The sequence below is a fragment of the Tinamus guttatus genome, unplaced genomic scaffold (genome assembly GCF_059628265.1).
Source record: "Tinamus guttatus ecotype Peru unplaced genomic scaffold, ASM5962826v1 Tinamus_guttatus_pri_ptg000153l, whole genome shotgun sequence".
Lineage (NCBI taxonomy): Eukaryota > Metazoa > Chordata > Aves > Tinamiformes > Tinamidae > Tinamus > Tinamus guttatus.
The window spans coordinates 2,222,756-2,248,367 of record NW_028288687.1 but is presented as its reverse complement, the minus strand read 5'-3'; the positions used below and the strand labels follow the sequence as shown (position 1 = coordinate 2,248,367).

General features: G+C 40.3%; 3 protein-coding genes across 5 annotated transcripts in view; 1 reads left to right on the top strand and 2 right to left on the bottom strand.

Annotated features, from left to right (window-relative positions):
* Nucleotides 1–25,612, top strand: part of FGGY (FGGY carbohydrate kinase domain containing) — a 303,483-nt gene that overhangs the window by 1,351 nt on the left and 276,520 nt on the right. The gene's annotated exons all lie outside the window — the stretch shown is intronic.
* On the bottom strand, nucleotides 501–2,762 carry LOC148595111 (CARD- and ANK-domain containing inflammasome adapter protein-like). The gene has a single exon (XM_088522394.1). It carries the CDS (start codon nucleotides 2,760–2,762, stop codon nucleotides 501–503), a length of 2,262 nt encoding a protein of 753 aa, XP_088378520.1.
* Nucleotides 22,398–24,459, bottom strand: JUN (Jun proto-oncogene, AP-1 transcription factor subunit). The gene has a single exon (XM_010215683.2). It carries the CDS (start codon nucleotides 24,040–24,042, stop codon nucleotides 23,098–23,100), a length of 945 nt encoding a protein of 314 aa, XP_010213985.2. The 5' UTR covers nucleotides 24,043–24,459; the 3' UTR covers nucleotides 22,398–23,097.

Here is a 25,612-nt window from a genome sequence, read left to right as displayed (position 1 = left end):
GGACATGATCCATCCCCGTGGGCAGCGCCCTGCAATTAGGGCTGAAACTAACTGCAGTGGTATGAACTCCAAGGTTTTTGTGCTTTGTATCCTCTTGGATACAGATAGGTGCTTATTTGTAATAGCTGGCTTTGTACAAATGTGATTTTAACAGTGTTCAATTAAGCTATCCGTACAAGCTGCTGTTCACAGAAATATCAGAAGCGAATTTCTATCACTTTTTATTAGAAGTCTTGATTATACTAGAGTAGGTCACCTACAGTGTTTAAAACTAGTGCTTCAAAGAGGGTCCAAGTAGGAGACGTGAGAAATGCAAGAGGGAATCAATACTTAGAATGACAACTTTTTAAGGTTCTTTTCTCCTTGGACACTTTTGATTATTAACTTAATTCTGCCAGTGAAGTGATACTGGACAGCAGCATTATCCAAATTACATTAAGTAATAATTTTTAAATGTAATTTTCCATATAAATGCATTTGGGATTCTTTGCTTTATATATTCATTTTGTTATTAACATTTTCTTTTTCAAAAGTGTTACAATTTGAGCCTGATTTTCTGTTCTGTAAATCTCTGCTACTTGCAGTGGGGTCTTTTTGAGACTATTAGCAGCTTGTAAATTTGCCTTCTCTCCTTGTGACCAGTTTACAAGGGAATTCACAGCATTCAAATGACCAGCCTTGCAAGCACAATGCAGTGGAGTGTCCTTGCTGCTGTCTAAGGCATTAATGGCTGCCCCTTGGCTCAGTAATAGGTTAATCAAGTCACTGTGTCCATATTCCGCTGCAATATGTAGTGCAGTCTTTCTCCAAATATTTCTATCATCGATATTCTTATTTTCCCCTGATGTCAGAAGATTTTTTACAATCTCTGTGTTTCCTTTGATGGTTGCATAATGCATTGGAGTACATCCATCCATGTCCTTAATTCCAGTTCTGCCTGTTTTGGCTAACAGAGCTTGAATGATACTGAGGTGTCCCTTCATAGCTGCAATGTGCAGGGGAGTCTTTTTCTCTCTGTCTCTTGCGTTGGGGTCAGCATTAGCATTCAGAAGCAGCTCCACCATTGTGTTATCTCCCCTTTCAGAAGCAAGATGTAAAGGTGATTTTGACTGCTTATCCTTAACATTAACATTGGCTTTGTAGTTCAACAGCTGTTGAGCAACATCAATGTTACCTGTTTGACTTGCAATATGCAGGGGAGTAAGTAACTCGTTAGTGACAGCGTTGATTTTGGCCCCACCATTAACTAAAATGCTAACTAAGGCCCCGTTATTATGAAGGGCAGCAACATGGAGTGGGGTTTCTCCTGCCTGGTTCATAATGTTTGCTTCCATCCCCTTGCGCAGAAGCAGGTTTGTGATAGAAGTGGCCCCAGCTTGAACTGCCAAGTGCAAGGCGGTGTCTGAAGCAAGAGTCCTTATTTTGAGGTTAGCCCCCTTTTCAATCAGAACTTCTGCAGATTCAGTTTTGCCCGTTTCACATGCTAGGAGTAAAGGAGTATACTGCATTTCATTGTAGGCATTTATAGCTGTGCCTCTGTCAACCAAAGCTGCTACAATACTATGCAGATTTTTCTGTACAGCTTTAAAAAGAGCTGATTCCATCGTGTTAGATGACAAATCTTTGCAATATTCTAGCAGTGTTTTGAAGATGGATGGGTGGTGGCTGTTGAAGGCTCTTTCAACCATTTTGGAATCCACACTGGCTCCAGCTTCTAGCAGTGCTTTGACAGTATTTTCAGCCCCTCGAGAAATAGCGCAACTGAGAGACGTCTGTCCTTTTTCATCCTTTCCATCAACAGGGACGCCATTCTTTAAAAGCATTTTTGCCAGGCTGCTTTCATCTTTAAGAGCTGCCATGTGCAAAAACTTGTGCTGATTCCTGTAGCTTCTTGCCTCTTCTCTCAGGAGTGTTTTCAATATGTGACTGTGGTTTTTCCGTGCGGCCAAATGCAGTGGTGTCTTGCTTTCTTTGTCCAGACTGTACATATTGGCACCACATCGGAGAAGCACTTTAACTGCATCATCATGGCCTTTCTCAGCAGCCCTGTGTAGTGGTGTTCTTCCTTTCTTATCCTTCACATCTCCCTTAATACCTTTTCTGATCAAATATTCCATTATTGTTAGATGTCCATTAGCAGCTGCCACATGCAGGAGTGTTTCACTTGCAGAGTTTAGTGCATTAATATCATTATCATTCAATGCGTTCTCTAACTCAGAAAGATAGCCTTTAGCAACTGCATCAAAGATGCTGGTATCAGAAAGGTCTTTTCTAGGTTTTGCTGCTGTTGGAAGTTCAGTTTCTTTTCCTTGCTTCTTAATAGACCGGTCTTGTCTTTTTCTTCTAGGACACACCTTTTTTTCTTGCTGCTGTTCACCGCTGTTTTCAAGCCAAGTCTTATCTTTTTCAAGTAAATACCCTACCAGTTGTCTTCTAGCATCTCTGATACTTTCGTTTATTTCACTGACATATTTTCTCATCTTGTTATAAAGCTTTGGCTCCACTTGTTTTAAACATGGATAAAAAAAGAGCCTGCAGGCTCTTTCACCATGAGAGATCAGTATATCTAAAACTCGAGAGTTCTTTTCTTTTCGTGTTGTGTAGAAAGTCATGACTATCTTTTTTTCTGGTGTAAAAATGCCATTGTCTATCAGCCAGTTCAGAAGATTGTCTGGATGGTTTATGCCTTCTACTAGCTCTTCCTTTTTAGTTCTAAGGACTTCAATTGCATATGGATTGGTAAACAGGCTGGTAGAATGCATGATGATATTGATCTTCAAAATATGAACCGAGCTATTACTTGATGTTTGAAGTAAATAGGCAACAGGAAAGTGGGATCAGATCATTTCACAAAATCCTTTTTACACAACTGTGAATCAGCAACCATTGTAGTTCACTGATCTTTAAAGAATGAGGAAGAAATCAAATCTGCCTCACCTTTAGTTTTCCAGTCCGGTTAGAAGTCCTTTATCTTCTTTGTTCTCCCTTAGCAACAACCGAAGTTCAATAACAAAATAAAAACTCTGTAATATGGAAAGATCTTTCACACAGTAGAATTCTTACAGATTTATAGGAAAATTAGGGAGAAAAACTTCTAGGAAGCTAATATTTGAGTACCTCCTGGTATTGGTTTGTCAAGTTCCTCTGTGCAAGCTGTTTTTGTTGGTGCCTGTGTGACCAGTCTATTAAATATGACAAAAGAAAATTGACAGCATAGTTACTGTTGCTATGATTGCATACTTTGTACAGTTTTAAATAAAAGAGTACACACTGCCAGCTACGTAGGTGAAAGCACTATAATGTAATGAAATAATAACAAAGCTCTGGATAAAAATAAACCGTATAAAGCAACTGGTGATAAAAAGGGATCCAGGCTGTCTAATATGGGTTACAACTTCAATCTATGAAGTATATTTAACTTTAAAGGCATTTAGCTTGCCATTCCTGCTATAACCTACAGTCTGTCTGAAGCTTAATTCCTTCACGAAAGGTGTGGATCAAGGTATGATTCAGTATGCAATATTTAAACTATAAATAATCAAAGCTTCAAAACTGTGAATATATATAAGCTTCTGTATGGGTGTAGAACCTTTTATTTAGCTATTACTAGTTCCTAATTACTGGTATTAAAATTCCTTATGGAGAAAAGCAAATACAATAATAATCATTTAAATCATTGGAAATCAGGTGAGAGGTAAGTTGACATGACAGAATCCTATAAAAGGCTAGTGACAAAGCTAAAATAAAATGAGCTGAAAGCCTGATTTTATTTAAGCATTTTTTTAAAGTGATGTTGAAAGCTATGCTTTTTGAAACATGATTTATTGAAGAAATAGTCAGGAGAGGCAAGATTTTTAATACATATTTTGAAAACTAGCCAGTTACCAAGTCAGTAAATTTGGCAGCCCGTTAGAGAGGCCAATTCGTCTAAAATGCAAAAGGAGCACTACACCAAGAATAGCAAAACCTTTGTCATTTAGTTAATCATTGCTAACACATAACATGGAAAACCATGGTTTATTGGAAGGAGTCAGGGGGTCTGAATTGTGTTCCCAAATCTGTTAATGACTGAGTTAGTTATCTGCAAGTTATTTAGTCTTCAGATCTGCCTCAGCAAAGTTGTAAAGATGTATCCATGTCTTCAGCAAATTCTTAGTTGTTACTTAAAGTTGCTGAAATGGGATCTTTATGCCTTCATTAGTATTGTTCCAATATTATAATACAGATGGTAATATATGATTACCATTAAAAGAAAGTTTGAGTTCTAACAGAAAAAAAATGTTATTTGAGTGCTAAGCACTATCAATATAAAAATCACAAAGACTTTTGGAACTCCTTAAAAACACTGAAAACAGAAATTGTGATGCTCTTTAAGGGTCTGGTATGGCAGTAATTTTCTAATATGTTGAATATAGAAATTTTACTGGTAAACAGTACAAAAAAAGGGTGCAGTACTCCTAGCTGGCCTTGAGGAGGAACATTTGAACAATATATGTCTGCAATATATTTCAGAGTCACTGTGAAAGTTACCTTGGGAAAATAATATGCAGCAAATTACTTGTTAGTAGGTGCAAATCGCAGTCTGCAAAATGTAATTACCTGATTTTTAAAAAGGTTCTTCATTTTACATGTATGATTTATAAAGAAATTTTGTTCTTCATCAAGAATAGTATTTGTCAAAATTTTGGAAGTTTGTTATATGGATTTGTTTTTAGAAATTATATTTTAAAATCTTTATTTTTTTCATTATCATTTTAACTGGTAATTAAGGCTTTGTTGGAACAATGACCTCACAAAATGAGCAAAAAACTAACAGATGAGAAGAAAAGCAATTCATAATTAACTGTTTCAAGCACGCTTTTTATTTATATCATTCTAACTTATTAACTCTATTTATTTTAGAGAATGGAAGTACACTAATGTTTCACACATCTTCTCCGTTCAATAAGTACCTTAAAATATTTATGCCTGGGATCACCAGGAAGCAGTTCATTAAAAATAAGAAGGACAAAACTTTATCTTTCTAGTGATGTAAGAGAAGAAAAAAGTTTGAGGGAGGAAGAAGCTAACTTTTTTGCCTTCTTCATTATCATTTATATTTACTTGATGTCTAAAGGGTATAAGGTGATTTTTTTGTTTTCCTAAGCCCTTCACAGGTCTGTTTTATTTCTCCTGGCTTCTTCAGCTCCACCTATCTAAGGAATATTCCTTTTTTAGATCATTTTGAAAAGATAAGGAAATAATAGATTTCTTTTCTATTGCTTTTGCACTATAGCACTTAAGGATGTTGGTGTTCAGCAGTGTGGGGATATAGCAGCTCAGCTTCTATACAGTGGAAAAATGTTGTGTTTTCCTCTGGAAGGATATAGGGAAAAAAACTATTTTGTGCTAGTTCAACTTCATTAATGTCATCAGAGAAATGTCTTGCTGGAGATGTGCTGGCTCTATTTTAAGAAAATTGTCAAAAAGTCTATAGTGAGCAGATTGTCATGACAAGGAAATCCTAAAAATCTTGACAATAGCCATTTAAGCACTCATTGAGGGAAAAGTCTGTATTTTGTCATATGCTGAATGCATTTCCTCATGGGGAGCTTCTGAGCATTGCTTTCAGCCAGCTCTATCTGGTCTGAGAAAGGAGGCTTGAGCTAGTTGTTTCCTACCTGTAATCGCGGTTTTGCTACTAACTTGTGTCCTTGGGCAAATCACTTAATCTCTGTGCCCTGTTTACACCAACATTAAAAAAGGAAATTTTTTTTCTACCTCACAGACATGTCCTAAGTGTTTATTAATGCCGGTGCAGTGCTTTGAAGTTATAGAGAGCTTTGAAGTTCTTGTCCTTTGAAGTATTGTTTTCTGGCTTCTCAAAGATGAACGTTTAGTTCTTAAATTAACACGTGCCCCTGTCTACTGGTTTATTTTATGTTGGTGTGTCATCATCAAATATACATGTAATTTTCTTCATTTTAATTTCTCAGAGACGAAAGCAAACAAAACTACACCTTGCAAATTGTTAAATCAACATGGGAGATGTTGTGGCCTTAGGAGAAAGGGACCTGTAGAGGTCACCATTCCTCCACAGAGCCTTTAGCAGCAGCCCTGGCCCAGCTTTCAGCCTGGAACCTCCAGCTGTGGTTACTCTCTTCTGCTGAAACGACGCAGAATGGAACTGAGTGGCTTCCAGTAACTTTGTGTATTCTCTAGGGCATTTTCTCGATAAAACTGATAGAAAGCCAAACGTTAATAACACAGTTTCACTCACCGTGATATTTTTATGTTTCTCAGTGTGTGCTTTAATTTTAGCAAGACAATTGTTTGCAGTAATGCCAACTGTTTATTGGAAACATATCTTGTAGAATAACCAGTTTGTAGGAGAGAATGAAACCAACATTATCTAAACATCATAAGGGATGGGGGGAATATGCTTGAGTGCTAATCAAGGCATTCTCATTAATAAACATGCATGAGGAATAAAGCCTTGTTTTGTATAACCAGAAATCTAACTGAGGCCTAGCTGGTTGAGGTCGAACTATATATAGGTATAACTAGATTGAGAAACTGCAGTGTTAGAAGTGCTCATGACGCTGATTAGAGTGTACTTGACTTATTATAATACTGGAAGAGAAGCTGACTAGTCAGAACGTCTGCAAAAGACAAAATGTAGTGCTTAGTTTTGCCTAAAGAGTGACTGCACTAAATTAGGGAAGTTGAAAGGGGAGCTTTTGCACTGAGGGATCTTGTTTGCATTCAGTCGTATTTATGTAGAGAGCACACTGGGGGCTTTCCTGGCACCAAGAAATCTCTGCCCTGGCTGGTATTTAAATAGAAGGTGTTCCCAGTGAAGTGCCATCCTCGGAGTGGTCCTGGCACCAGGGACGTGCATATCCTCAGGGGCCTGAGCTGGGGCCTGCTGCAGGGAAGCAAAGCTGCTCTGGCCAGTTGTATGCTTGGTAACTCCGACTCGTATGCTGGGCCCTCAGCGTATTTTCCCTGCAACTTATACACTGGCAGCGCTTAACCACTACTGCAGAGCCCTTGGGACCAAGTACAACCGGTCCTGTGCTTAAAGAGGATATCTCTTTGAAAATGCAGCTCTCCAGCCTTGTCCCGTATTCATGGATGCTTTCGAAGTACTGAGCAATAATGTAATGGCTGATATAATTCTTCATGTTTTTTGTTCTATTTCTGATACAGGCCACAAGCAATGTTTCCTAACACTGCAGTAATATTCACTCAAGGGTAAACAAAGAAAAATAGAATCACATTGTGATCACTGCACACATACAGTGCAAAAATGTGCTTTTTTTCGAAGGTTAGCATGTACTTCTGGGGGTTTTCTGTCCTGGGGTAATTGTAAGTAGGCTGTACATCTGCAAAGAGCCACTCATGACTGTGAGTACTGAGAGAGCAGGCTGTCTATCTGGATCATACTATAGGGATGTGCTTTAACATACTTATCCAGAGTGAGAATTACGGTTGTTTTTCAGTATACAGTAGTAAAACTTTAAGAAAAGTAATCAGATAGCATCATTATTTATTTATTTATTTGCCATTCAGCTTTTTAAATAACTACATTTCAATATTCTAACTTATTTTCAAATTTTTCACAAATTTATTTTCCAGGTACTTTGCTGAGAAGCTGAATAGCAAAGGTAAAAGAAGAAAAAATCTAAATTAGTTTTAAAAAGTTAAGAAAAAAAAAAAACTTGTGTCAAAATTTGGTAAATACAGTAAAATTTTTACTGAAACAAATTGTTAGCTATGATATGATGAAATAGGTATTTAGGTGCCTGTAATTTACATAATGCAAAGACCAAATAAAATAGAAGCATATCAATTTTGTATCTAATTGATGAATACTGCTAATTATGTTATGTGCCTCTCTGCATATTTATTCTTCATGAATTCTTATAATCAGAAGCCTTAATTTAAGCTTAATAACTAATTAGCCTTTTAATCAATAGATTAAACCCTATACTGATTTTTGCTATTGCAGGAAAAAACATTTTCCAATTCATTAACTTAAAGTTGTAGCGAGGTTAGGATTTTTATCTTAATTATCCTATAGGGGGTCTAAATGTGCCCTTTCAGACCAACCTTAATAGAAGGCAGTTATGGCAAAATGTTTGCCCTCAAATCATTAGCATAAAATTTAAAAGATGTAAAAGTATTAAGTTACTAAATGCTGAGGCAGTTTCAAGGCTCAGCAAAACCAAGTGGAGAGAGGGCCGATTTTATTTAAAATGGGCAGATTTTTTTTCCATCTTAAACCAAATAAACCCTTGTGGTTTTGAGTCAGTAACATACACTTTGTCAGTGAAATCTTATAGAAGGAAATATAGAAGTTCCTTATTTTTACTGTTGGAAGACCAATATCCTCCTTAAATTCTCTATACTTTTCAGGCTAAACTTACTGCCAGCACTTTTTTCCCATAAGGTGAATACAGTGGTGCCACTGGATTTTCCACAGAAGTCTTTTGGCCAAATTTCCTTTGTAAATACAGAGTAATTTGTGAAAAAAAAAAAAAGGCACTACTCTGAATTTACACTAGTAGGCAAACAGAATTTTGTTCTTAGTGATTATAAAATGCTATGGCTGTTTTTCTAACATATGAGTCTAATATGACTTTAAAAGGAAACAATCCACACCAGTTTAAATTGCTGTTATTTATGAAGTTAATACAGATAGATGACAAGCATCAGATAGGCTGTACCTAAACAACATCTTCCTAATAAAGTCCCTCCTACTTTCAAAATAAAATATATTTTTTTACAGTAAAATATATGATTTTATTTATTATGTCAGAAGAATTTGAAATCCTTTTCTGTTAGTTCCACAGCTGTTTTTCTTCTGATCCTGAAGAAATATTAAACCTTTCTGAACTAAATCTAGCAAACCACACTAGCATTTTTTATTCCAGTAAGAAATATGGTTTTATAATTACTCTGTTAAAAATGCAATGTGTCTTCTGACTTAGAGATTACAAGCTTTATGTTTTAGTAACACCACTGGTAGGATTTTTTTTTTAAAAAGATATTTTAGTTATATAAGTGGGAGAGCACTTAATAGTGAATAGGAGCTCAGCTGATTCCTTCTTTAAACCTATTAGAGGGTAGTAGAGAGCTGGATCTGACTGGCTATAACCGATCTTCTGGATAGACTTCTTGTAATGCATTGGGCATCTACATACATAGGGCTCTACCTGTCTTGCTTCCTCTGCATCTTTTAGACAGCTTAGGACTGCATAAGCTTTGATTTTTTCTTAATATTCTGGCTTTATTTGCTGTCTGTTTACTTCTGAAGTCATTCTTATATTCCATCTTTTCTGAGTTCAGATTACTGTCTGTTACATTGTGAGTTCTTAAGATTTTTCTTACTGCCTTAGTTTTACAGAAAGCTTATAATAATAAACACCAATTAAACAAATTCTTTTTATCCTTATTTGTATTTGTGATCTTTGAATCAAAGTAATTCATACATTACTTTTTTGCTTCTCATTTTTCAGTAGCATTGTCACTGCAATATAGGGAAGTAAGGTAACCCAGAATTAAAGATTGCCTGATAGTACTGGCTGCATTTGTCTTCATTAGTTTTTCTTTGTCTAGAATGCTGTTTTTAGAGAAGAAATATAAATATATTTCAGTTATTTCAAGCTAAATGGCTAAAATACCATTCTTTCATTTAAAGTCCGTTTGTCTTAGTATTGAGTTATCTGTCACCATTAAATCTTCACAGTTATTCTGTCTAAATCTTCATATCTATAGCACTTTTCTAGTGTGGCTTGTTTGTTAGTTCTTTTAAAATAAGCATTTCTTCCCTTTCCTTTTTTTTTTTTGTACATGGAAAAAAAATGGAAGAATTTCAGCTCTTTTATTCCCTTCTACTCTTATTGTCATTCCATTTTACTCCATAGTCAACTAGTTAAAATCAGCTTGACTTTTAAGTTGCATTGGTTGCTTTACATCAAGCTTAGGTTTAACTTTCATAGTATAGTGATGCTAGATAATCATTACTCTGTAATTGTTACTTTTTCATTAGTCTTTTAATATGTTCAAAATTCTGTGATTTGTTGAATAGTATTTGTTCTGTTTCAAAGTATTTCTGAGTGCTAGAGGATCTTCTGAGATAATTAGGCTTGATTCTTTCTTGTTATCTCCTGTCTCCAGTACTGACAGCTTCTGCTGTCTTCTTTGGGAATCCTATGACAGACTTTGGCTGTGTTGTTCCCCCATAATATCTAAGTCTCCTTGGATATCAGCATCTGGATTCCTGGAACTTGCGATAGCTCTAATTCAGCAAAGTATATACAGAGTAAGGAGTATAAAGAGATGCTTCAATGGAGTGTGAATTTGGTTTCCAGAAACTTCAGGAGAACGTGTTTTTTTGTTGTTGTTGTGGTTTTTTTTTTTTTTTTTTTTCCCAGAGTTGTGCAGAGTAGTGCTTTGGCATTAAGGAAGTGATTAATTGCTTCACTGAATCGGGACCTCAGCCATTCTCCTGACTGTTACTTTGACTCCGTGAGAAATAGCCTTGGTGATTTGGATAGCTCCCTAAATCACTAAGTCCTGACAACTCCTCCAGATTCACGGCGTTTGCTTTCCTTGGCACATCCCAAAACATCCTTCTGTGTTCAACTGCACCTGTGATATTCCAGCAGCTCTCTTTGTTCCCAAGCCATTATGTCTTCCTACTCAAATTTCCATTCAAAGAATGATTCATACAGCAGGGAAAAGGCATGACCTGGCTGCCCCCTCAGTTTCCATCGCTTTGCAAATCATGTGCAGTATCATCTAAACTAGAGCTTTCATTTCATACATCTGTATTCCTGTTTCTGGAACTAATTTTTTTATTCTTTATTATTGTAGTCGACATTGTGATCAGAGAAATGTTTGCAGCGTAAATAGACTGTTTTTAACTAGGTTTGGTCACAAGAGCAAGGAAAAGCATAAACATGGTTTTTAATTTTTTGTTGTTTTCTTTCTCTAGGAATGTCTTTTCTCACAGCAAATGATTCTGTGGTTGTTACCTGTGACATAGCTACTCTGTGGCCAAAGGGCAAAGTTTGACTCATTATGCCAGCATCTATCTTTCTAATAATAGCTTTCGTGCTCCGAGTGCTTGGCTCGGATGTCCAGCTGGAGAGGCTGCCTCCCGCAGCAGCCTTGCAAGAGCTGCGCGCCCCTGAGCAGGGCACCCTGCTCTAGGTGACGCTGCTTGAGCAGCGGTTGGGCAAGTCTCCAAAGATCTCTTTCAACCTCCACCACTCGGTGATTCGACCATTCTGGTTAATACTTTTGATGTCTTCCATTGTCCCCTCTCCTACTTTCCTCTGCTTCCTTTGGCTATTGCCATTTTAAACCTTTTTGAGTCTTCACTTCCAACATTTTTTTCTAGCATCAAACCCACACATTTACAATTTATCTATTCTTTACAACGCAGTGGAAGCATTCCTTAATTGAGGAAGTTTTTTTTGAATTTTTTTAGTTTTTCCTTGTTTAAATAGATGTTCTGGGTTTACAGGACTCTCAGGGCTAAATTCTATTCCCTGGGACATGGTAGTTGCTGAAGAGGCATCTAGACCAGGTATATTTTCTGCTCCATTGGCTCAACACTTTGGCTCAATGCATAGCATAACATTAAATGTAAAAGTAGTATGTTCAGTAGGGATTTTAGGACATCCAGATTAAGGAAAGAAGAATGAATTCTTAACAAGTTCTGCTTAGTTAGCTGCAGTAAATAAAGAGAACAGCTAGAGAATCAACCTGCTTTTTCCCTTGTATCTCAAGACCTAGGGAAAGAATATTATATAATATGTGAAAATAGGATTAATGCAACATTAAAAAAATGAAACGGGGGATTTTATAGTGGCATCTTATGTGATTAATTTCATATTTTATTCAATAAAATTTCAGGATTTAAAATTTTTCTTATGCATCCAAAACTTGCAAAAAACTTAACAGCAAATTTACTGGAGTTTATATGGTCACGATATACTTGCTAGAAATATTGGCAAATTTAGGTCAATTTTACTAGATTAGATCTCAGATTTGCGTTTTGATACTGTTTTGCTTTTGAACCCTATTGCTTTGTTTGTTTATTTATTTTATATCAAAAACTATGAAATGTCGTTTGTGCTCTTTAAATTGCACCAACGTTATTTTGGTGTGACTTGAAGTTTTGTATGGATTGACACCAAAAGCACAGACTGCTTGTTTGTTCCCCCTCCCCTTCTCTTACTTACTGGCATAATTTCCATCCAGCAAAGATTTTAAAAATAAGGAAGGAAAAGGGCTTCCTGTACAAGCTTCCTGTGAATCCTGTCCAGATATAAAAGACTTGTGTAAAAGCTTGGCAGGCAATCCCAGCATATGCCACTGAGTGATTTCCTTATTTTGTGCTATCATTCCATGTACAGCAGATAGATCTGGAAATCAAAATACTTTTCATTCATTTTCAAATAAGAAATCTTAAATGGTAAAGTTCCTATCTGTATTTAACACCCACATTTTAAATTAGAAGTTTTGCATGCTGACAGCATTAGTCATAGGAAATCCTGTATGAACATCCAGCACTTAAGTTGGACCTTCCCCTAGATCATGCCATAGAAGGAGTTTACAGAAAAACATTCTGTTACTCTTAAATAGTTCATCTGATTTTAACCCTTTACTTGCCATTGTATCTTGAATGACAGTGCTTTTTCAGACAGCTCATTTTCTTAAATGGTGTTAAATGGCTTAAAATGGTGTTAAAAGTCTGTATATTTATATTTTGGTTTAGGTATTAGGAGCATGAAAAATGTTCATTGTGAAAATCAAACCACTTTTTACAGGGTTTGTCCATATGGGAAGTTAAGCTTATTTAACCAAAATATAGTTTTTCTGTATTTTAATAATGTACCAGTAGGATTCTATAGATATGTATGCATACACACACACACACAGCCCAATAGTCTTCAGTGGATAGTATTCAAAAGAAAATTTACTCAAATTAAGAATATTGCTTAGACTATTCTATTGGATGTTCAAGAACCAAGTGCTTATAAGAGCAGGATGTAGAATTTCCACATAGGTTGGGTGTATGGGGTGAATTCTCATAGCAAAATATTATATTAAAATATATGCAGTGCAAGTATTTAAAAATATATGGTGAAAAAAGAAGTCTACAAGAGTACAAATGATCTTTCCTGGGTGCAGTTATGCTAGTTCACACTTATTTTTATCCACCCCTCTGCCCACTGCTGTGGCAGGAGACCCAGCAGGAGACCTGCGTAAGGGGTCAGGTTAAGAAGGCAAATATAGGAATATTGACTTATTAATATCAGCTTCAACAGAACTCTACAACTCAGTAAAATGGAAGGCTAGAAAAGGCAACACAGTAACTTTGTAAAATAAACCATAACATGGAAAAGATAAAAAGTAAGATACACGGGTTTATGGCACACAATCGTTTTCACATTATGGAGTGAAACAACTTTGAAGTTCCTGAAGTTTCTTTGTCTTTATTTAAAAGGAATCATCCCACAGCAGATGTTAAATCTCCTATAAAAAAAAATCTTGGTTTTCCTAGTGGAAAAATCTACCCATGTTGAGTTACACATTGTCTAACAGCTGGTTTAAATTAAGGTCTCAGATTTAATGAAGGAAACCCCAGAGCATGAAGTCAGTCAATTAATATCTGTATTCAAGATTAGGCTAAGGGTTGTGATCTTGGACATGACAAACATACAGTAGGCAAATAAGTTCAGGAATCAGAGCCTTTCGTAATACTGTGGATCCTACTCCAATTTTAGATGAAAATGTGATTTAATAAAGGACTGTTCATAGGCGAGGGGGTTCAGATTATGCAAATACTAATAGATACAATAAAGGAAATAGTAAGATAAAGATTCTTAGTATTTGAGAGCTCTGATTCTTCTGATGAATTTAAACAGCTTTTGATATATTTGGGGAGCTTCATTATTATAAGTAATAATTTCCAATTGTAGTTAAAAGGGAACTTTTTTTGCCTACATGGAGAGTTTCCTTTTTTTTTTTAAACCTATACTTATTCAAGTTCTCATTTTGAACTGTTAGAAATCTGGCAAACTCATAGAGTAATTTAAATCAGAGTATAGCTCTTCATGTGATCAGTATTACTATGAAGATCCAAGCAGAGGGAGGATCGCAGAGGGAGGATTTAGATCAAGATACAGCTCTCTCTTGGATTTTTTTTTTAACCAAGATCTGAACTGTTCAGGTAGAAGAGGATTAAGTTCACTATTTCCTTTATGCACCACAGAGTCTTCTTTCAATGCTCCCCGCTACCAGCAGTTACAGGAAATTTTATGGAGGACCATAAGGTAGCCTCTCCTGGTAACCTGTAGCTGGAAGTTGGACTCAAATTCACCTCCCTTCAGATTATTATCTGATATGATTTCAGCAGGACTCTAGAGACACTGAGGAGTCCGTATTTATTTTTATATGTTAATTGTTAGGTCTTGATTATTCCTGCCTCTACACAGTACAAAGCAAGGGCTTTGTTTTTTTCATGCTTTTAGGTCACTACTACCACCACAGAGGAAGGGTAGGGATGGGATTGTTGGTACTCTGCTTTTTACAGTTTCACAGTTCTGCACTTGTGTGGCTATGCTGCACATTGTATTCCCAACATGGGTAGCATTAGCTTTTCCTCCTTAGATTGGACTGTGGACGTGTCAAGACATATAGAAATAAATTTTGGGAGAGAATACAGTAAAAAAGGCTACAGAAAATCAGAAAGTACTGTTCTTAAACCAAGGTGCCGGCGTTCCTGTTTTGCAACAGTTTGGAAATTCACTTGTGTCTAACACAAAAAGAGTAGCCACAGAAGTCTTTTCCTTTTCTGATACTTTGGGTTTTTTTTTTTTTTTTGTCATTTCACGTTGTCTTCGTCAGCTTTAGCATTTGATTGGAAGTATAACTGGCTTTGTTAGTAGCAAATATATATTGTAGATACTAACTGTGGGAGCATTTCATTAACCAAATGCCACATTCAACCCACATGCATATAACCATGGAGGCAAAAATAATTAACACTGAGTTAAGAAGCAAGCTTTCCTGATATTGCCAGTCTGGCATTTGCTGTCCAGTAAAAACACAGAAGCAGTTCTGCACATAGGAATGATGACAGTGAAGAGAGGAGGCTAAGGAGATGGCTTGAAATTAATTTTGGATGTGCTGGAGTATTTGGCAAGTAAATGCGAAACAGGTATGGGAGCCAACATAAGGAGCATGTGCAGGGAATTTCATTTATAAGACTTTGAACAGTAATCTCATTGCCCTCTTAAATATTTTTAAATATATACACATAAAGTTAGTCTTCCAGCAAAAACAGTTTCATTAGCAGTTATGCGAAGGACTCACAGTTCTCATTCAAGTTAATAGGAGCATGAAAAATGTTCAGTGTGAAAATCAAACCACTTTTTACAGGGTTTGTCCATATGGGAAGTTAAGCTTATTTAACCAAAAGTGTGAATTCAAATTATGCTAGTAAAACTGGTATAAAATCTCCCTGTGCCTTTGTATCGTGTAATTTAAATTGGGAAGAATTGATTTAGGTGTTCTGACTTGATCTCTGGGAATCTGAAGATGGCTGGTGAGCATTCAGTTCAGAAGATGCTGCAACCCTCCTGCGTGTGTCTGTGCTCATGTTCCACCTCCTCTTCTGCCCCCCATCATTTCAGCTGTTTGTGGAGCTATGTAGTTTACCAAATAAGGGAAGCGATGCGGAATCAGTGAAGTTTTTTTTTTTTTCTTTTTTGGCTAGGTTCTTTCTAAACTATCAGTGTGCTGCTGCCATATTCCAAAAGTTGTACCAGCGCAAATGAGGGAGTGGAAAAGAAAAGGCAAAGGAGGAGGGAAAAGGGCGTCTGCTTAAGCTGACGCTGATGTAAAAAAAAATCTATTAAAAAAATGCTTACACTCATCAAAGCTGAGCTCCCTAAATCTGGGAGGCTGCTCTGACCATCCGTGCTGGCCTGGCTGCTACAGTAGTTGAAACAGGGATGGTCAACTGCTCAACTACTGCATTCCACACTGCAGTGTATAAATGCAAGCTGCTTTATTGGTAGATTCTTAAAACATCCCAGCTGAAGCTACTTAAGGTCATGCAGAAATACCCAAGTTAAATCAAAATCAGTGAAATAAGAACACACATATTTTTATATCAGTTTAAAATAATCAGTTTTCAAGAGCTAGGCAAGTGTAACTTTCCCATGAAGAAAAAAAGTGGTTTGCATCTATTCCAATTCCTGATGAAGAGTTAAGTCTTTTCAGAGAAACTGTTTTGTCCTTCCTCATTTGCTGTATTTCTATACTGGAAATTCTGCTATCCCCATTTCTCCATGTAAGCAAAATAAGACTTAAGCAAGTTTTCTTTCCAGTATTTTTCAATAGCCTTGATCCAGAAATTTTTATTTCCAGCAATCATATAATGCTTCTGTAACTGTCTAGCAATAATTTAAAGCAGAATCCTGTCTGTCAACTTTGTGGTAACTTTTAGCACAGAAGTGAAAAGTGTCAGTAAATGTGAAGGGATCGTATCTTGATTAGGACCGAGAGACACGAGGGAATAGTTCCTTATATGTCTTCCTTCAATGACTTCTTACAAGCAGTTTTGAACAGTTAATGCTTAGGGATTTTTTAATGTCTGTGTAAATAAACAGCAGCATGCTATGTGTACGTGATGCAGTAAAGGAAAACTTTGCATACAGGGAATCTCCCTATTGCTAACACATGGTAGATGTTTGCAGAACTCTTAAATAAAGGGAAGTGTCACCTGTTTCTAATCAGGTAATCACTGCAGCCTGGCTTCATTCTCTCTCACTAAGCGTACTTAAGTTAAAAGAGCAGCTAGGAGAGGTAGGGCTGCTTGCTCTTAGCAATTTAGTGTGCTTGAATTGCTTTCTGAAGATGTGTAAGAGGAAGGTGTGTTACCTCCTAGTGTAGGTGCCTTGATTAGGTGGTAGGAGTTTAAATGAATAAATGCAGGCATGTGTCTTGAAAGTATTATGGTATCATTTGAGAAGGTATGTTCTGCACTTGGTTTCTTAAAGCAACCTGATTTGCAAGGTGGGTGCAGAAGTTTATGATTTTGACCACTGTAAAATGTTCTAAAGCAGCTTTTAGACAGAAATGGTTGTGGTGTTTTTATGTGTGCCAAGTTGCTTTGATTTGTGGGCCTGCAAAGGTCACCAACTTTAAAAAATTTCATCCCTTGGAATGGATAGGTGCTAATTTTGGTAACGCTAGGCTGTGCTTTTAAGACTGCCAGTAATCATTAAGGGGGGATTCAAAACTTCTTAACTGGTCTTGTGTGCCTTTTACATGAATGGCTCTGTGGCCTTCAGTAGCAGCATTTGTCTATCTGTACCTGTGTGATGCATCTTCTTGTGACTTTTTGTGATCTAAGGCATCAGGGACAGGATAGCTGCAGCCATCCCTACTAATTCAGCACCTGGATGAGAAGAATTCCAAAAACTGGCCAGGATGCTTTGAACTTTTGTTCCTCTGCTGGTGTCCCCTCAAATAGCTCTGGTTTGTCTAGGGTAAAATGATACGGGATCTTCTACTCATTGTATTAACTACTTTAAGAATGCAGTGAAGCTGTTTTTTTTTTTTTTTTTTTTTTTTTTTTTTTTTTTTTGTTCTATTTGCATGATGGCTGACTTCAAATGAAGACAAAACTTCAAAGTAGCCCATCCTGTGACCCAAAGCTCTTCTATGGGTGTCTGCTGTTCGGTCTGAGACTGTCTGGCTGTTTAGCTCCATCTGCTGGCACTGTCTCTGCCCCGTTTCCCACATCTTTCGTGTTCTTACGCTGTCAGTTTTGACTGGTAATTGGATTAAATTAAAAAGAGAACAAGGAATACAGCTCAAAGTCTGGAGGTGTTTTTAGCGAGGGGCTGTCCTTTGGTTTAAGGAATCATCCTAAAAATTGCTTAGAGAGTACAAAGCTCAAAACACATAATAGTCCCCAGGTTTAAGGAAGACAATTATTTGTTCTCCATCTGTTTGCAAAGTTACTTTGTAAGTATCCTTATAGGTTTGGATTTATTGGGTCAGGTCTTTAGCTATCAAGTTCTGTTTTATTTATGATTTCAAAGCTAGATTACTTAATTTATTTGTTTTTCTGGTTTTTGTTTAGTGTTGTCTTTAACCCCAATGTCTACTGCTACCCTATAACCAAGAAAATTAGCAGTTTTCAGTAATTAATGAACACTTTGAAAATCTGTGCTTTACCATGTGTAGCTGCTTGTAGTATTTTGGAATATAGAATATTTAAGGATAGAAGGACCATGATGAACTCTTGACTTCTGTAGTTCCATTTTTCCTTAGCAAAAAGTACTGAAATGAATAACAGGCAAAAGCTGAGAAGAGGTCCCTGCTGTGCAAAAGCTTTCTAAAATTAAGCTGTCTGAGGCTTTCATGGTAAATTATATGATTACTTTCTACCAGTTCCTTTTGTAAGGAGGGCTGCTTCTGTTCAGAGACTATCTTACAATGTTCATGTCAATAGTAATGTATACTTGAAGAATTAGCATTTCCATCAGTCCTCATGTGTAGACATGGGCAGTGCTTGTAACTCCAAAGAGCAAATGTTTTTCCTCTGGAATAATTGCCTTCTCCAAAAATAATTCACTTACATTCTGAATTTTTATTCAGATTCAGGATTTTATTCTAACCTTCTAACCTCAAGTAGAGGTTTTATTCTAATCTTTATTTAGAAGGTTAATGCTGACGTTCTATTTTCTCTCCCACAGAGTTAATGCTGTGTGTTACTAAGATATACCCAAACTCATTATGGAATAGACTATATTATTATTACTATATCCTTGCACTCCATCTAGCCGTTACATATTTTGTTTACTCATGTTTGTAACTTTTCTGTATATTAAACTTTGACTAGATTGTTTTCAGCTTCTTGGTGTGGGTAAGCCTGTATTGTTAGGCCTGAGTCTAGGAACAAGGAGGAAAAGCTGGAGAAAAAAGAACAAACTAGTCTTGGAATTAAAGATAAGGGTATGTTTTGCAGCCTTGGCTGAGGATAGGTTTTGTTGTTTGTTTTCCCAATTTTGTCTCATGCTGCCTCTGGAAATGGCACAGCTCACTCAGCAGTACCCTATGTAGCTAAAGGTGTGGGTGCCAGCCCTACCTGGGTGCTCCTAGCCTGGTGCCACTGGTGCTAACGCTGGGGACGTCTATTTGCTCGGGCAGATGCTGTGGGTGCAGCTCTAGGACTTCCAGTTTTGCCACTGGCTCAGGCTCCACGCTGAGCGATGCTCCGTGTAAGGTAGATCCCTTGCTTCCTTCATGAATGCGTTTGCAGAGATGATCTACATCTGGAAGGCCTGTTTACTTTTTCAGAAAGTAGTTATTATAAGGGATTCCTTAGGCTTCTACATGGAAGAAAACTAAAAGGCTACTTCTCACAATAGGTTGAGAGGGGTGTTGCTTGTATTTTGTGACCATTTTGTGTAAATTGGAAAGGGTCTCTTAGGCAATAGGCCTCAGTGTTCAGCAAGAGCTACAGTGGTATTTAACAGTGCCATGTTTTGAAGTCAGTGTTTTCTAGACTTAAGTAATGCAGTGATGGAGGATTCCTAGAGTAAAAACAGCTAGTTTGTAACTTTTCCCCTCCACTGTAGAATAAGTTAGATTGTTACTGTTCTGTGGCTAATGACAAGTACTTTTTTTTTTTTTTTTTTTTTTTCTTCCCCTGCTCTCCCTCCAGTGAGTAATTGTGGTCAACTCTTTCCCCCTGTGCCCTCCCCAACCCCCCTTCTTTGTAGTTTCCCTGTATTTAGGGGTAAGTGTGAGGGGTTTGGTTTTACTACAGGCCCAAATTCTAATTAATATTTCTTAAAACCCAGACATGTTGTTCTGATTAAGGGCTCTTTGCCTAGGCATTTCTGTGTAGCCTGCCCTGTTTGAAACCCTGCCTTTTTCTGACTTCACTTCCTGAATCCGTTGACAACGCTCCTGGCCAAACAAAATACATGTTCACAATGCTGTTATTTGCAAAATATTCCCTTGTGAGTACAGCTGGGGCAACAAAAAGTGAGTTTCTCTCTAAATCTCAGAGAACTGACTATTCCTCATAAAAGTTAGGGCACATCATGCATTAGGCAATTTTAATCTCAACAGTTAAGTAAGCGTTAAATCTTTGCATTTCACCATGTATAAATGTGTGCATGTCTTTCATTACAGTCATGCCTATTGATCACGGAGTGATCTTGCCCTATACTAAGGGTGCTTTCAATCTGCGCTCAAGCTAACTGCGCAGTGCCAGGCTCGTAGCCCAGCAAGCTGCTTACAAAGCAGGTGGAGGTAGCAAAAACTCTGCCCGTCTTGGGCCTGATCCGCAGGCAGGATATGGGGTATGCGAAAGGGCTTGCGCCATTTCACCCTAGTGCAACTGCGTGGCTGGCCCAACTGGCATTTGGGTGGATGGTCGATTTTTTTCGATGTGGTCACCAGAATGTCAGAACCAGGCTGGGACAGGTGTCGCAGAACGAGCCCATCGCGCGGTGGCCTCTCTCTGGCAGCGCGGTTGCTCAGTAACTTCTTTGCCTGTGCTCTGGAACGTCATTCTTGAGGAAACATAACTGCAGTACAAAACGTCTGCATGTGCCTATTAGCATAGGGTGGAGACTGTCACTCAGCTGTATTTAATTAACATAGTATTTTATATAATGTATTTATTTTTTGCGTAATTAGATGATTAAGCAAAATGCTTGCTAGTAACATGTATTCCCCAACCCAGCACTGCTGAGAGTTAAACCTGCACCTTTGCAGGTAATTAATCTCCTTGCCCTGCTTATTTTGCTAGTTGGCACTTGCTAAATCCCTGTAAAACCACACCCAGCAGTGCTGGGTATTATCCCTGCGCTGTCTATTCCTACATATGGTCAAAATCAACTTACCTTCCGGGTTGCTGACATCAGCAAAATGTTCTCTTGGCAAAGTGCAGAATCCTCCTAGTAACCCTTTGTTTGGCTAGTGTTATTTCACTTGTAATTCTTCTGACAGCAGCAGACGGCAGTGAAACAGTGACCATCTTACTGCTCTCCTTATTATGTGGAAGGATATTACCATATTACGATGCTTTTAAACATTAAAGCAGCCCCTCATATGATAAAAACCCATGTGCTATGGGCAAAAAAAAGAAAAAAAATCCAATGGAGGAAATGTACTCAGATCCTTCCTTTAAGGAACTGATCTCTTGACTCACATTGGTTGGAAGTTTCAGGGTATCATTTTGATAACAGTAAATGTAAATATATACGGCAACACAGTTGTCTTGAGGTGACCTCAAGCAAGACTGTTGCTTCAATTAAAACTATACTTTAATTAAAGGAAAAAAAAATTAGGCTGCCTATTCTAAGTTAATATGGCTTCTTCCTTAGTAATTATGAATTAACAATATTTTCTGTCTCTGTAGACAAATCTTTCTCCTCTTAGCTGTTTGGCTCTAAATATTAAGCAGAAAAGGATCTGGTCTTCCTTCAAATACGTGCGTGTTAAATGGGTGCAGCATGTTCAAAGTTTTGGAAACATAATTGTTTCCAACTGAAGAGTTCAGTAGTGTGGCAAGGTAGATGTTGTCAGTGTATTAAAAATGAGACATGATTTTTTTTTTTCTGGTGAATGAGAAGTGACAGAAAAGCTGTCCCTGTAACTCTTTGCATTTGCTATTAGGTAACTTAGCCTCAGAAACTTAGGTAAACTTTTAGCTTTTTTTTTTTTTTTTTTTTCCCTCCCCCCCTACTGATTAAAAACTTTAGAGCCTACAGAAACATCTGAAAGGGAAAAGAACTTCAGTTAAGGAAGGGGTTATGGAACTACTTTACTGTGACAACAGTATTGTCTTAAATACTAATGGAGAAGGATCAGCTCCTACCTGGGTAGAACCAAAATAAAAAGATAGAACTGAATAGTTCAAGTTTTTAAAAGCTATGGTATTTAAAAATAAATAACCCTCCCTGCCTTGTCTTGCATACATTGCTAAGGGCATTAGTTTAATTTAAAAAATAATAAAAAAAAGCAGCCAGTTATAGTTTAGGCTCTTAGAGCATTTTCATGCAGTGATGGTTGCCCCTTCTCCCATCTGCTACACTTAAAACCATCTCTCCAAACTGCCCCCCTATGTTAAGGCAAGCAGTTTAAGATTCTAAACTACATTAAAATGAAGACACAAGAAAAAAAAATCATTTCCTTAAAGATCAGGACAGCATTTCTCCTTCTCCTCCTCACACATTCTCCAGGACGTGCCTGTAGTTTGTAGAGTTAACTGAACATAATTCCTGCCCTTCTCAGTTAAGAATAAAGGGTATTTTCCTGACTCAGGTACTAGCAAAAAAAAAAAAAGTGTGAGGAGGAAATACATTTTAATTATTTTATTTTCTTAAATATAATAACTTTCTAGATTTTTTCCAGAAACAGAAACATTGAAAAAAATTATACTTTATTACAAACAGTAAACTTAGAGTGCTAAAAAAAAGGAAGGAAAAAAAGCCTCTTATTTACAAACAATACTGGGCAGTGCCCAAATAAACAACATAAAAATAACTTACAAAGTCATGAAGTAGTTTATTGACATTAATCAACTTTCATAAAATAAAATAAAAAAGATATATACATACACAATTTACTTGAAGGCAGGCAGAATAGTTCGTTGTTGATGATCAGCCTCCCACAAACCTCCCTCCCACACTTGTTTTTTTGTTGTTGTTTGTTTTGTTTTTCTTAAGGAATACTAGAGAAAGCAATCTACAGTTTCTATCGCAGTTTAACCTTTAATACTGAACGATCATCGAATGTTAGGTCCATGCAGGTCTTGGTCAATGTTAAACGAAGATCTGACGTCTCATGTGAGCAGGGACAGCACTTCTGGAGGGGTGCTGGCTGCTTCACTCCCAGCTTGAGCTGAAGGCTCGCCAGTCTTTCCACACATGCGCTTTGCGGAGCACAGGCAGGACTCGACCTTTCAGCTTTTCCCCTTAGCTTGACGTTTCTGCCACTTTTGGTTTTCTGTGTAGTAGTTCTACCACAGCCTCGGAGTTCTCATTCAAGTCAGTCTCTTCAAAAAGTTTGCAACTGTTGTGTGAGCATTAGCTGGCACCCGCTGTTGACATGGTTCATGACCTTCTGCTTTAGCTGTGCAACCTGTTCTCTGAGCATGTTGGCAGTGGATGCCAGCTCTGAGTTCTGGGCTTTCAAAGTTTTCACTTTTTCTTCCAACCTGGCAATCCTTTCCAACTTCCTTTTCCGGCATTTGGATGCTGCAATTCTGTTTCTCATGCGTTTTCTCTCGGCTTTGATTCTCTCCTGTGACTCCATGTCAATAGGGGACAGGGGAGGTGTTTCCCCTGGCATTTCAGGTACAGTCTGAGGTTCTTCTTTCAAAGCCTGAAGCCGAGGATGCTGCACTGGCATCTGGGGGGTTATGTGATGCTGGGGTGCATAGCCCATGCTGTTTGCGTTGTAGTTAGGCGCGGAGTTGAGTGCGTTGGGGTTGAAGTTGCTGAGATTGGCATAGACCGGCGGCTCGCTGTGCAAGTTAGTATTGAAACTGTTATTGCCGGCCATGGAGGACACAGGTGCCATGCCGCTGTTAACGGGCTGAGCGGCAGAGGTGACGCTGGGCAAGGTGTTCTGGTTGTGCAGTTCGGCCAGGGCTCTCACGAAGCCTTCGGCGAAGCCCTCTTGCTCGTCGGTCACGTTCTTGGGGCAGAGGAACTGCGTGGGGGTCGGAGTGGTGGTGATGAGGCCGTTGCTGGACTGGATGATGAGCCGCTCGAGCTCGGGCGACGCCAGCTTGAGCAGCCCCACGTCGGGCGAGGTGAGGAGATCCGCGTTCTTGTTCCTCAGGTGCGGCTTGAGGTTGCTGGAGGGGTCGGACAGGTTGAGCGTCATATTCTGCTTCAGCACTTTGGGGTTATTATATCCATAGCCGCCGCTCTCCGGCGGCGCGAAGGTAGCGTTGAGGGCATCCTCGTAGAAAGTAGGTTCCATCTTTGCACTCATAGAACAGAGCGCGCCGAGTCGCGGCGGGCGGCGGGAGGGACGCGCCGCTCGCGGCCGCCGCTCGCGTCCCGCTCACACGCAGCCGGTGTTAGCGCCGCCGCCGCGGGCTGCGCGGCCCGGGGAGCGGCCGCTCGCGGCCCGGCTCGTCCCCGGGGCTCGGGCTGCTGCTTCCTCTTCCCGCCGCTGCCGCGCAGGGGGGTCCGCCTGGCCCCGCGGGGCTGCGCAGGCCGGGGGTAGCGCCGCGGAGCGCCCGGGACGCGCCGAAAGTTGCCCCAAGTACTTTCCCGGCCGCGGGAGTCCCTCGCCGCTCGCGCTCCCCTCAGCGGAGCCGCCGCCGGCCGCGCTGCTCCGTCCCGTGCCGTCCCTGGCCGTGCCCGGCGCCGCCGCCCGCCCCGCGCGCTCTGAGCCCCGTCCCGCCGTGGAGCCTTCACTTATCAGCCGCCGGGACCCCGCTAAAAATAGCGCATGATGTCACCCCGCGCGCGCCCCATTGGCCGCGGCCGCCCGCGCCGGGGGGGGCGCGGCCTCCCGCGCGGCCCCGCTCGCCCGGGCCGCCCCGCCCCGAGAAGCTTCGGCGCGGCCGCGCGGCGCCTTGTGGGATGAGGTAATGCCGGCGCCGCCCGGGGCATTGTGGGCTGACGTATTGTTTTGAAGAGCGCGTTACCCGCTCGCAGCGCGCGCGCCGGGTTGGACGGCGGCGCGGGGGGCGCCTCCCCGGCCGGCACCTACCAAGTGCCGCCGGGGAAGCGGGGGGGGGGGCTGTCCGCGCCGGGCGCCGCCGCTAAACCGCTGCTGTCTTGGCTGTTCTGTTCTTCTTTTTGGGTGCCCATGTGTGTTTTGTTGGTGTTTCGGCGGGGAGGGAGGGCGGGCCACCGTGCTCTGGCGGCAGCCTGGTCCCGCGCTACCCCCCCTTCCCCCGTGCGGAATGGTACGGCCCTTAGGGCGGTGCTGCGCGGGAGCGTGGCTGCGGGGGGGGGGTTCCTCACGTGACTTCCCCCGCTCCGCGCCGTCCCCGCGCGCAGGCGCCTTCCAGGCAGCGCCGGGGGCGGGGCGCGAATGCCGCGGGGCCGCCCCCGCCCACGCGCGGCGGCCACCTCCCCTCGGCGCGGCCCGGCCCCGCCGCCGCCTCCCGCAGGGGCGGCCGTGCCCGCTCGCGGTGCAGCCACGCCGTGGCCCCCGGCACGCAGATAAGGGCGCGAGCGCCGTCATCGTCGCCGGAGGGGTTTGCTGCCCGCCCCGCCCGCCGCCTGCCGGGAAAAGGGTCCGGAAAAGGACCAGTTGCAGAGGGGCTTCTTCGAACTCGGACCTCTATGGGAGGGGGAAACCCCAGGCTGGTCTTAGAGTGTCCCAGTCCAGCCTGGGAAGTGCAGGTCGGGGAGGGGCAAGCGTTGGCAGGACCCTAACCGGGAGACCCCAGCGCGTGCTGTCCTGCGCCTCCCGCAGCGACAGACGGCGGGACCCTCGTGTGCTGCCACAGCCGCGGCTCCCGCGGGGCCTCCGCGCTCCTCTCCTGCGGAGCCGGGAGTTGGCACAGGCCGCCCCCACGCTCCAGGGCAGCGAGGCCGGCCGG

Excerpts from the sequence above, each read along its gene's own strand:
- LOC148595111 (XM_088522394.1), bottom strand. The coding sequence starts at position 2,762 with ATGCATTCTACCAGCCTGTTTACCAATCCATATGCAATTGAAGTCCTT.
- JUN (XM_010215683.2), bottom strand. The coding sequence starts at position 24,042 with ATGAGTGCAAAGATGGAACCTACTTTCTACGAGGATGCCCTCAACGCT.